General features: G+C 40.7%; 1 protein-coding gene across 1 annotated transcript in view; it reads right to left on the reverse strand.

Moving 5' to 3' along the window:
* Positions 1-12,308, reverse strand: part of LOC107548697 (uncharacterized) — a 39,842-nt gene that overhangs the window by 22,903 nt on the left and 4,631 nt on the right. The window contains exons 3-5 of the mRNA XM_016229485.1: positions 5,939-5,980; positions 5,215-5,486; positions 2,565-4,473 (exon numbers count right to left, since the gene is read on the reverse strand). Of these exons, the coding sequence (XP_016084971.1) occupies positions 2,565-4,473; positions 5,215-5,486; positions 5,939-5,980 (2,223 nt within the window). The remainder of the gene's footprint in view (positions 1-2,564; positions 4,474-5,214; positions 5,487-5,938; positions 5,981-12,308) is intronic.

Below are 12,308 nucleotides of genomic sequence, written 5' to 3' on the forward strand. Positions count from 1 at the left end.
GTTTGTACAAGTCTTTGTCCCCACTCCTGTAGGCGTCTTCTTTGGCCTGGCGAAGCTGTTTGAGTTTTGCACTGAACCAAGGTTTGTCGTTGTTAAATGATAAATAAGTCCTGGTGGGAACACACATGTCTACACAGAAACTAATGTAGGATGTCACGGTGACAGTAAGCTCATCCAGATCAGTAGCTGCAGCCTCAAAAACACTCCAATCAGTAAGTTCGAAGCAGGCCTGTAAATCTTGCTCTGCTTCAGCAGTCCATCTCTTTACAGTTTTTACTACAGGCTTAGCAGATTTGAGTTTCTGCCTGTAGGCTGGTAGAAGATGAACCAAACAGTGATCAGAGAGTCTCAGTGCTGCTCGGGGGACAGAGTGGTATGCATCCTTTAAAACAGCGTAGCAGTGGTCCAGTATATTGCCTTCTGTGGTGGGCCATGTGATGTGCTGTCTGTATTTAGGCAGTTCGCGTGTGAGATTAGCTTTATTAAAATCACAGAGAATGATAATGAAAGAGTCCGGATAACGCTGCTCTGTGTGTGTGATCGGCCAACAGTTCTAGCGCGTCAGGAGGAATGTACACACTCACAAGAATAAACTAGGAAAACTCCCGTGGTGAATAAAAAGGCTTACAGTTAATTAAGAGAGTTTCCAAATTTGGGCAGCACATCTTCTTTACAACTGTCACGTTTGCACACCAGCCTTCATTGATATAAAAACATAATTCACCGCCTCTCGTTTTCCCCGACGACTCGGTGACACGGTCTGCTCTGAACAGCTGGAAGCCTGTTAGATGTAACGTGCTGTCCGGAATGGCTCCGTTCAGTCAGGTTTCCATGAAGCAGAGCGCAGCGGAGTTTAAAAAGTAATTGTTTGTGTGGGTGAGGAGTCGTAGTTCGTTTGATTTATTTGCTAGGGAGTGGAGATTCGCCAGATGAATGCTTGGCAGCGGATTCCTAAGACCACGCTGTCGGAATTTCACGAGCACGCCGGCGCGCTTCCCTCGCTTGGGTCGCCTGGAGCGCTTGTATAGGAACGCAGCCCCTCCGACTAAAATGTCCAGTAAAACATCTGAATGCTCAAATGTCAGCAGAAAGTAATTTGGTGTGCTATTTCTGATGTCCAGGAGTTTGTTCCTAGTAAAGCTGATCGGGAAAAAAATGCTTAAGACAGGACAAACAAACAAAAAAATTACAAGTACCATGGAGCGACAAACCATGGCTGCCATCCGCGGCGCCATCTTAGTAACTAGAATATATATATATATATATTTTTTCATATATATATATATAATCTGTGTGTGTATGTGTTACTATATAACGAGGTCATATTCAGAAACCAATGAAACCAAAACCAAATAGCGTTGAAACAGGAAGTCAAGTAAACAGAAGAGAAAGACAAAATAACGATCCACATAACAGAACATAAACATGACAATAAGATTGTTAGGCTATTGTTAGCCTATATGTATAACAGTTCATTCTGATCCTTGAATCCGACTGGACAAGAGACTTTCTATTGATATTTCCACCTGCGCGCATTCTAGACGGGCTGTCAGTCAGTGCAGTTACAGTGTTGCGCCACAAGGTGGTGGAAAGGGACTCTCTTTGAGTGATTCTTTAAAGCGTTCATTCAACTACACGTTCAAAAACGCTGATTCATTCAAAAAGAGACCAAATGAAAAACGCTGTTGAAATCCTTTTAACTTTGAGCGCCACGTTAGAAGGCTCAGCTGACCAATGCGTTGATGCTAAGACAGAGATTTGGCTTTCCTTGGCTTTCCTTGGACATGACTACCCATTTTCACAAATACATATGACTCGCAAGTAATCGCAAATGCTCAGTTGATCTCTCTCTCATTCGTTGTCTGTTAGGCTTGTTTGCACGTTGCTTGTGTGATAGTTATTGTTGGTCAGGGATTCAGTGGGAGTGGGATTAAGAAAACAGCCGAATCCCGGACATATATATATATATATTTGATGTGTTTATTGGAATCTATGATATTTTAATATTTGCCTTATAACTGTTTTTTAGCAGACAAAGCATTTAATATGTGTGTAAGATATGTGAAGTTTAGTATCGGGTGAGAGTTTGTTTTATTCACAGAACATTGGTGTAAGTGAAAAATTGATATTCGGCATCATTTTCCGGTGATGATATTTTTACAAGAAGTTCTTAAAAACTTGCAGAAATACTCGCCACAAACAGCATGTGATTAATGCATGATAAGGAACAGTATGGGGCGTGGCTAAACCCCGCAGCCACCATCTGATTGGACCACGACCTGTGGGCTGGACAAAAGTCAGCCTGCTTAAAATTGGACACAAAGTCTTACGCGCTCACTCGCTCTCTCTCTCTCAAGACCCTTTGGCTTTCCGCCTTGGTGAGCGCGACAAAAGCGCTCCCACACCGTAACACCGCACAGTGAGACCATCTAAGAACTCACACTTCAGTTTGAACCTTCGCGATCTTCAAAGAACTTAAAGTCTTGCAAACTCAGGCTTTTAGCAGGACTGCTGAAGCCTCTTCCGTAACCCGGCATTATTACCAAAGCAGTAACAGTTATTACCCCAGCATTCATATTCATATTGGTTTTGGTCTCTATATTTCCAGTAGTAGAAATGATGCATTCTTGTGTCGCAGTACATGTGGTACTGAGCACCAGTGCAGATGTATGTGTCGTTATAAAGCCCACAGTCATAAACTGGACTAACTGCTGCAGGAATAGTGATGCTACTGCTGTTATTTGTACAGAAGCAGGAGGATGAAGTGCTACTGTAGCATGTACAGGTGTCCTTATTACCAAAGCAGTAACAGTTATTATTTAAACAGTAGTAATGGTATCTATCATAATCGAAATCATGTACACTTGTGTTGCAATACATGTGGTACTGAGCACCAGTGCAGATGTACAAGTCATTATAACGTGCACAGTCATAGACTGGACTAACTGCTATAGTGAGAGCGGTGATATTGCCATAAGTCTTACAGAAGCAGGAGGACAAAGTGCTAGTAGAGCATGTACAGGTGTCCGTATTACCAAAGCAGTCACAGTCATTATTCACACACAGGTACTGGTATTTGTACTGAGATCTCTGGTAGGAGAAGTCATGCATTTGTGTGTTGCAGTACATGCGATACTGAGCACCAGTGCAGATGTACATATCATTAAGACGCACACAGTCAGGGTCTGTAACTGAACTAACTGCTGTAGGGAGAGCAATGCTATTGTTGTAAGTCTCACAGAAGCAGGAGGACAAAGTGCTACTGTAGCATGTACAGGTGTCATTATTACCAAAGCAGTAACAGTTATTACCCCAGCATTCATATTCATATTGGTTTTGGTCTCTATATTTCCAGTAGTAGAAATGATGCATTCTTGTGTCGCAGTACATGTGGTACTGAGCACCAGTGCAGATGTATGTGTCGTTATAAAGCCCACAGTCATAAACTGGACTAACTGCTGCAGGAATAGTGATGCTACTGCTGTTATTTGTACAGAAGCAGGAGGATGAAGTGCTACTGTAGCATGTACAGGTGTCCTTATTACCAAAGCAGTAACAGTTATTATTTAAACAGTAGTAATGGTATCTATCATAATCGAAATCATGTACACTTGTGTTGCAATACATGTGGTACTGAGCACCAGTGCAGATGTACAAGTCATTATAACGTGCACAGTCATAGACTGGACTAACTGCTATAGTGAGAGCGGTGATATTGCCATAAGTCTTACAGAAGCAGGAGGACAAAGTGCTAGTAGAGCATGTACAGGTGTCCGTATTACCAAAGCAGTCACAGTCATTATTCACACACAGGTACTGGTATTTGTACTGAGATCTCTGGTAGGAGAAGTCATGCATTTGTGTGTTGCAGTACATGCGATACTGAGCACCAGTGCAGATGTACATATCATTAAGACGCACACAGTCAGGGTCTGTAACTGAACTAACTGCTGTAGGGAGAGCAATGCTATTGTTGTAAGTCTCACAGAAGCAGGAGGACAAAGTGCTACTGTAGCATGTACAGGTGTCATTATTACCAAAGCAGTAACAGTTATTACCCCAGCATTCATATTCATATTGGTTTTGGTCTCTATATTTCCAGTAGTAGAAATGATGCATTCTTGTGTCGCAGTACATGTGGTACTGAGCACCAGTGCAGATGTATGTGTCGTTATAAAGCCCACAGTCATAAACTGGACTAACTGCTGCAGGAATAGTGATGCTACTGCTGTTATTTGTACAGAAGCAGGAGGATGAAGTGCTACTGTAGCATGTACAGGTGTCCTTATTACCAAAGCAGTAACAGTTATTATTTAAACAGTAGTAATGGTATCTATCATAATCGAAATCATGTACACTTGTGTTGCAATACATGTGGTACTGAGCACCAGTGCAGATGTACAAGTCATTATAACGTGCACAGTCATAGACTGGACTAACTGCTATAGTGAGAGCGGTGATATTGCCATAAGTCTTACAGAAGCAGGAGGACAAAGTGCTAGTAGAGCATGTACAGGTGTCCCTATTACCAAAGCAGTCACAGTCATTATTCACACACAGGTACTGGTATTTGTACTGAGATCTCTGGTAGGAGAAGGCATGCATTTGTGTGTTGCAGTACATGCGATACTGAGCACCAGTGCAGATGTACATATCATTAAGACGCACACAGTCAGGGTCTGTAACTGAACTAACTGCTGTAGGGAGAGCAATGCTATTGTTGTAAGTCTCACAGAAGCAGGAGGACAAAGTGCTACTGTAGCATGTACAGGTGTCCTCATTAACAATGCAGTAACAGTTATTACTAATGCAATGGTATTGGTTTTTGCTCTGATACCTCAAAAAGTAAAAATGATGCATTCTTGTGTTGCAGTACATGTGGTCCTGAGCACCAGTGCAGATGTACGTGTCGTTATAAAGCAGACAGTCAGGGATTGTGAATGGATTACGTAATGAAGAGATAGTGATATTATAGCCATAATTTGTACAGAAGCAGGATGACGTATGACTGTAGCACCAACAGGAGTCCTTATTAAAACGACAGTCACAGTTATTACTCCAGCATTCGTACAGGTATTGGTTTTGGTAAAGATGTCTGGAGTAGCTAAAATAATGCACCGTTGTGTTGCAGTACATGTGGTACTGAGCACCAATGCAGATGTACGTGTCATTCTTAAACTCACAGTCCAAGACAGGTCGAACTGCTGTAGGGACTATGATGTTATTGCTAAAGATCTCACAGAAGCAGGACGAAGTATTATAGTAGCATGCACAGGTGTCATTATTACCAACACAGATACAGTCATTACTCATGCAGTGGTATTGGTGTTGGTCTTGGTCTCTCTGGTAGTAGAAATGATGCATTCTTGTGTCGCAATACATTTGATACTGAGAACCGCTGCAGATGTACGTTTCATTATAAAGCACACAGCCATAAGCTGGACTAACTGCTGCTCTTGGTTCAGCAGCAGTGGTAGATATGAAAGCTGAGAATGAGAAAGATGGGATCAAAGTCAGAAAACACAAATACCAAACCAGGTGAATTTCTAGCATGTTTAGCACATTTAAATTAACGTGAAACACATGAGTTTACACTGTTTTACATGCATTTCTCAATACTGAGTTTTGTCTTTCAACAGTTAGCAAAAATGCAGGATCTGTGGAGTACACTGTTCAGTTGTTTTGACATGTTGTATCTAAATACATGTATCTAAATTTGACATGTTTTCTAAATATTTCATTAAGACATGTATGCATTTGGAAAGCATTTTGGAAGTGAGATTAGCTGGTCTCTTTATTTGCATCATTAACTTATGTTAAGAGTTTTACAATGACTAAGTACTAAGAAATAAATGTAACCGATGGTATAAAAAATGTTATAAAGTTTGCAGGGTCAACAGACCCATGTGTTTGAAGAAAACTATTGGCTTGCACTCACACAGGATTAAAGAGATGACAGTCAACAGTGACCATACACCACCTGGCATAAAAAAAAGAAAAAATTTAAAATGTTGTTTTTCTACTATGATAATTTATTCACATTACACACAAATATTAAATGTTTTTCAAAGCAGATCTTTTGGACTGACATGTGCACCAAAAATGCTATTATTTTCAATAATCAGAGTAAGGACTTAATCACAATAAGACACAATCAAGCTCTTTACTCAACCTAAAAGTTGACTGTTTACTATTGTCCTCTTTTTAGAGCTGCTCTACAGCATAATTTAATTTTGTTTTATTAACACTATATTCATGATAAAGTTGCTTTGACACAATCTGTATTGTACAATCAATATTGTACCTTATATACACACAACACTGATCCACTGATCATACTGGTTACTCCACTGCACACCTCGGATCACTTCCTCCTCACTCTTAACCTCAACATGGTTCCTGACACAACACATAAACCCTCCACATGTCATCTTTCGACGTAAGCTATGCTCACTCTTACCCTCCCGGCTATCTGCTATGGTTTCATCTTTGCTTCCTCCCCCTAAACCAGGGGTGCCCAAACTCGGTCCTGGAGGGCCGATGTCCTGCAGAGTTTAGATCCGACCCCAATTAGACACACCTGAACCAGCCAATCAAGCTCTTACTAGGCATACTAGAAACTTCCCGGCAGGTGTGTTGAGGCAAGTTGGAGCTAAACTCTGCAGGGCACTGGCCTTCCAGGACCGAGTTTGGACAGCCCTGCCCTAAACAGTTATCATCTCTTGATGTTAACAGTGCTACTGATACTTTCTGCTCCACTCTTACATCTTGTTTAGACACTGTCTGCCCCCTATCTTCCAGACAAACCCCGTACCACCTCTTCTGCCCCTTGGCTGTCTGATGTTCTCCACGAACATCGTTCTAAGCTTACGGCTGCTGAAAGCGTATGTTGCAAATCAAAAAATCCTACTGACCTTAATGTGTATCTGTCACTCCTCTCTTCCTTCTCTGCTAATGTCTCCACTGCTAAAAGGACATACTATCATAACAAAATTAACAATTCCTCTAATTCCTGCATGCTCTTTAAAACATTTTCCTCCCTCCTTTGTTCTCCTCCTCCCCCAAATCATCAACTTTAACAGCTGACAACTTTGCCACGTTCTTCAGTAATAAAATTAAAACCATCAGTGCACAATTTTCCACACCACAATTTGTCAAGCATATCTTACCAGCAAACATACACTCATTCACATCCTTCTCTTCACTCTCTGAGGCAGAAGTCTCCAAACTCATCCTTTCTAATCATCCTACTACTTATCCCAGGGGTAGGCAAGTTCGGTCCTAGAGAGCCGCAGTCCTGCAGAGTTCAGCTCCAACCCTATTCAAACACACCTGAACAAGCTAATCAATGTCTTCAGGATTACTAAGGCTATAGGCAAGTGAGTTTTTTTTCAGGGTTGGAGCTGAACTCTGCAGGACTGCAGCTCTCTAGGAACGAACTTGCCTACCCCTGACTTATCCACTTGATCATATCTCATCTCCTTCAAGCCATTTTCCCTGCATTTATACCTGCGCTCACTCACATCGTTAATACATCCTTTCACACTGGTGTTTTTCCCTCAGCATTTAGACAGGCTCGTATAAACCCTCTACTTAAAAAAAACCCACCCTTAACCCTTCTCATTTAGAGAACTACAAACCGGTTTCCCTTCTTCATTTTATTGCAAAAAACACTTGAGTGAGCTGTGTTCAACCAAGTATCTGCCTTTCTCACACAGAACAACATCCTCGACAGCAACCAGTCTGGTTTCAGAAGTGGACATTCAACCGAGACTGCCTTGCTCTCAGTTGTTGAAGCCCTAAGACTGGCAAGAGCAGATTCAAAATCTTCAATTGTGATCTTGCTGGACCTGTCCGCTGCTTTTGACACAATTAACCACCAGATCCTCCTGTTAACCCGATTGGCAAAGGGCATCTCAGGAACCGCACTCCAGTGGTTTGAGTCTTACCTCTCAGATAGGTTCTTCAAGGTATCTTGTAGAGGTGAGGTGTCCAAGTCGCAGCATCTAACTATGGGGTGCCTCAGGGCTCTGTTCTTAGACCACTTCCCTTCTCTGTCTACATGGCATCACTAGGTTCTGTCATTCAGAAATATGGCTTTTCATATCACTGCTATTCTGATGACACTCAACTCTACCTCTCATTCCATCCGGATGATCCGACGATAGCTGCTCGCATCTCAGCTTGTCTAACAGACATTTCTTGCTGGATGAAGAACCATCACCTTCAACTCAACCTTGCCAAGACTGAACTGCTTGTGTTTCCATCAAACCCCTTGTTTCATCACAATTTCACCATCAAGTTAGGCACATCAACCATAACTCCTTTAAAAACAGCCATTATGTTATGATTTGATGATCAGCTGACTTTCTCAGACCACATTGCTAAAACTGCCCTGTCCTGCAGATTTGCTTTATTCAACATTAGGAAGATCAGGCCCTTTCTTTCGAGACATGCTTCACAACTCCTTCTTCAAGCTCTTGTCCTATCCAGGCTGGACTATTGCAATGCTCTCTTGGCAGGTCTTCCAGCCAGTTCTATCAAACCTTTACAATTAATCCAGAACACGGCAGCAAGATTAATTTTAAATGAGCCAGAAAGAATGCATGTCACACCTATGTTTATCAATTTGCACGGGCTACCAATAGCTGCTCGCATAAAATTAAATGCATTAATGTTTGCCTACAAAACCACCACTGGCTCTGCACCCCTTTACCTAAATTCAATACTTCAGACTTATGTACCCTCTAGAAGCTTGCGTTCTGCAAGTAAACGTCACTTTATTGTGCCATCCCAACGAGGCACACAATCACTTGCACTGACTTTTAAATGAACTGTTCCCTCCTGGTGGAATGACCTGCCCAACTCAATCCGAGCAGCTGAGTCCTTAGCCATCTTCAAGAATCGGCTAAAAACACATCTCTTCCATCTTTATTTGACCCCCTAACTCTAGCACTCTCTATTCTAATTATATTCTTTAAAAAAGCTTGCTCTATTCTTTTTCTATTCTATGTTTTCTTTTTATTTACTATATAATAAAAAAAAACTTGCTATGTGTACTGCATTAAGCTAACTGAGACTTGTTATAGCACTTGCATATCATTGCTCTCTTGTTGACTTTGATTGCTTCCATTGTCCTCATTTGTAAGTTGCTTTGGATAAAAGCATCTGCTAAATGACTAAATGTAAATGTAATGTAAATGTATAAAGCACTATATAAATAAAGGTGACTTGACTCCTGTTTACATGCAAGTTTCATTATTCTGATTATGAACTGAAGTATGCAAATTTTTACTGCCATTTGCAAACCCAAAGTACAAATGATGAACTTACATACAGTTGGTGTGTTACTGACCACTGTTTTAATCTACTTACATCTAATGCAAAACACATTTCTATGGACATATTGGAAGGTTGTTTGGCGATGTGATGAACATCGCAATGCTTCCATTATTGGGTTGCATTCGTGTTCTTCGCACTGTCTCTGAATGAAGATACAGAGCTAAGACTGCACAGTGAGTTTTATTGACAGAGTTTAATCATTTGGATTGGAGGAAAACAATTCTGAATAAAATCAAGGATTAATCATTTATTAATAATTTCTTCATGTTTTTGCCATACCCCATCTAAAGTGGAGACTATTCATAATTTGAAAATGTTTATAAACATTTACTAATTTTTTAGTATCTTTATTGGCACTGGACTTTATCTACTATTACAACGTTTGTGCTTGGTAAAGACATATCACACATTGTAATTTGGGTGCAAAGCATTTTTCTGTTTTTATCACCTCAACACTTATATTAGTATACTATTGTTGTGTATCATTAAACAGAATATTCCTTCAGATGCTGCCACTTCCCACAACCTCATCATCTGCAGACAGTGGCAAAGCCTGAGGGGTTTCCCAAATGTTCATTTGCTACTGGCAGTTTGATGATTGACATTTTATTTCACCTCATGAAAGTACAGAGGTATACAGCACACCGTTAATGTATATTAATGCTGAATATTAAGAGACTATTAGGTGGTTGCAATATACAGAAGAATACGTTTAAGAGCAGAGCATGGTATTGTGCATGGTATTGATGAAACTGTTATGAACTATACATTATAAATAAATAATATACACATATATATATATATATATATATATATATATATATATATAATCTGTGTGTGTATGTGTTACTATATAACGAGGTCATATTCAGAAACCAATGAAACCAAAACCAAATAGCGTTGAAACAGGAAGTCAAGTAAACAGAAGAGAAAGACAAAATAACGATCCACATAACAGAACATAAACATGACAATAAGATTGTTAGGCTATTGTTAGCCTATATGTATAACAGTTCATTCTGATCCTTGAATCCGACTGGACAAGAGACTTTCTATTGATATTTCCACCTGCGCGCATTCTAGACGGGCTGTCAGTCAGTGCAGTTACAGTGTTGCGCCACAAGGTGGTGGAAAGGGACTCTCTTTGAGTGATTCTTTAAAGCGTTCATTCAACTACACGTTCAAAAACGCTGATTCATTCAAAAAGAGACCAAATGAAAAACGCTGTTGAAATCCTTTTAACTTTGAGCGCCACGTTAGAAGGCTCAGCTGACCAATGCGTTGATGCTAAGACAGAGATTTGGCTTTCCTTGGCTTTCCTTGGACATGACTACCCATTTTCACAAATACATATGACTCGCAAGTAATCGCAAATGCTCAGTTGATCTCTCTCTCATTCGTTGTCTGTTAGGCTTGTTTGCACGTTGCTTGTGTGATAGTTATTGTTGGTCAGAGATTCAGTGGGAGTGGGATTAAGAAAACAGCCGAATCCCGTACATTTTGGGCAATTTAGAAATCCCGGCCGGATGCATTTTTGTAGGTCCAAAAAGAGGACATGTCCGGGGAAAAGAGGACGTATGGGTCACCCTAATTTATAACCTATTGCTAATAGATTGTAGGGATTTCTAGTACATGAACGGACACTTCTATGCCCCTATCAGCCATCATGAGGTTTTATAATCAGCCAGCACATGACTCCAATATTCTGAGTCGATTTCCTGTCAGTCTGGTTAACTCATCTACTCATGAGATCGAAACTAATTCAATCAGGAGACAACAAAGCTTTCTGTGTATCAGGACTGAAAAGGTTTGTTCACAACATATAGAAAGCACGATGTCTTGTGACCACCAATGGATGGAACTATTATGTCCAAACAGGAAAAGGACAGTAATTTAATCACGCCCTCGGGCCTGCAAGCACGGGATATACAGCGTGACGCTATATGACCCATGGAACATCTGCTTCCTGCTACTGTCTGAAAACCTTACAAAACTTCTCTTACAACAAAAGAAACAGAACCTTGCATGACGATTTTAACAGACAATCGTTTAAAACTCATAAGTAGTGAAAATGTATCCACTGTATGTGTAAGATGTATTCTTTTTAAAGTAGCATATGGAACATATTTTCTGCCTCATTCTGTGAAGAAGCCTCATCAGATCACAAAAGGAAGCATTTGACTGGTGTTGTGGAGTAAAAAGGTTATAATTTTCTCTTTTGTTGGACAACAGGTTTAGAAATGTGAATACAAGGGAGGTTTAGCTTTAGGCATTTTAATTTAAGCATGTTTAACTTAGTTAACGGAAGGCTACCTGCTGCCATCAGAGCAAGTGTAATTACTGCATTACTCCTCCTCGAATGCTCTCATTTTCCGAGTTGTGCTTTTAAGTCGGAATGTGAAAACAACATGGACAGTCGTTACTACAAAGATGTGTTGGATTTGTATTATTAGACCTTTATGACTTGAGTTCACGTGCATTTTCTCAGTCGGGAAATTATTTTGGACGTGCGGTGCTGCGATGATGTTTCTTACGTCCGTTTCGGAGAACCAGAGGACAAATATTTAAATAGATCGCTCAGGCATGGCACCGAAATCTGCGTTCGGATTCGGTTCTAGTACATACCGGTTACATAGGTACCGGTGCCATATTGGTACCGGGTTTCGGTACACAACCCTACCTGAAACGCGTCAATTTTTACAAAGCTCATCGTTCTAAAAAAGCGAGGTGTGCTCTGATTGGCCAGCTATCCAGTGTGTTGTGATTGGCTGAATACCTCAAGAATGTGACGGAAATGTTACGCCCCTTAACATACTGTGATGCCATCTCCCAGCAGGACGAGACTCAGTCCAGCTGCTCTGCTCGTGCACATCCCATCATCGGTTCTCTTTTTGCAGTTCAGTCAATGTACTGTTAGGAGTAACTGAATAACTCGGGATATTGGTTTATTTCGCGTCAGAGGGAGT

Source organism: Sinocyclocheilus grahami, unplaced genomic scaffold, assembly GCF_001515645.1.
Source record: "Sinocyclocheilus grahami isolate Dianchi unplaced genomic scaffold, SAMN03320097.WGS_v1.1 scaffold353.1, whole genome shotgun sequence".
Classification (NCBI taxonomy): Eukaryota; Metazoa; Chordata; class Actinopteri; order Cypriniformes; family Cyprinidae; genus Sinocyclocheilus; species Sinocyclocheilus grahami.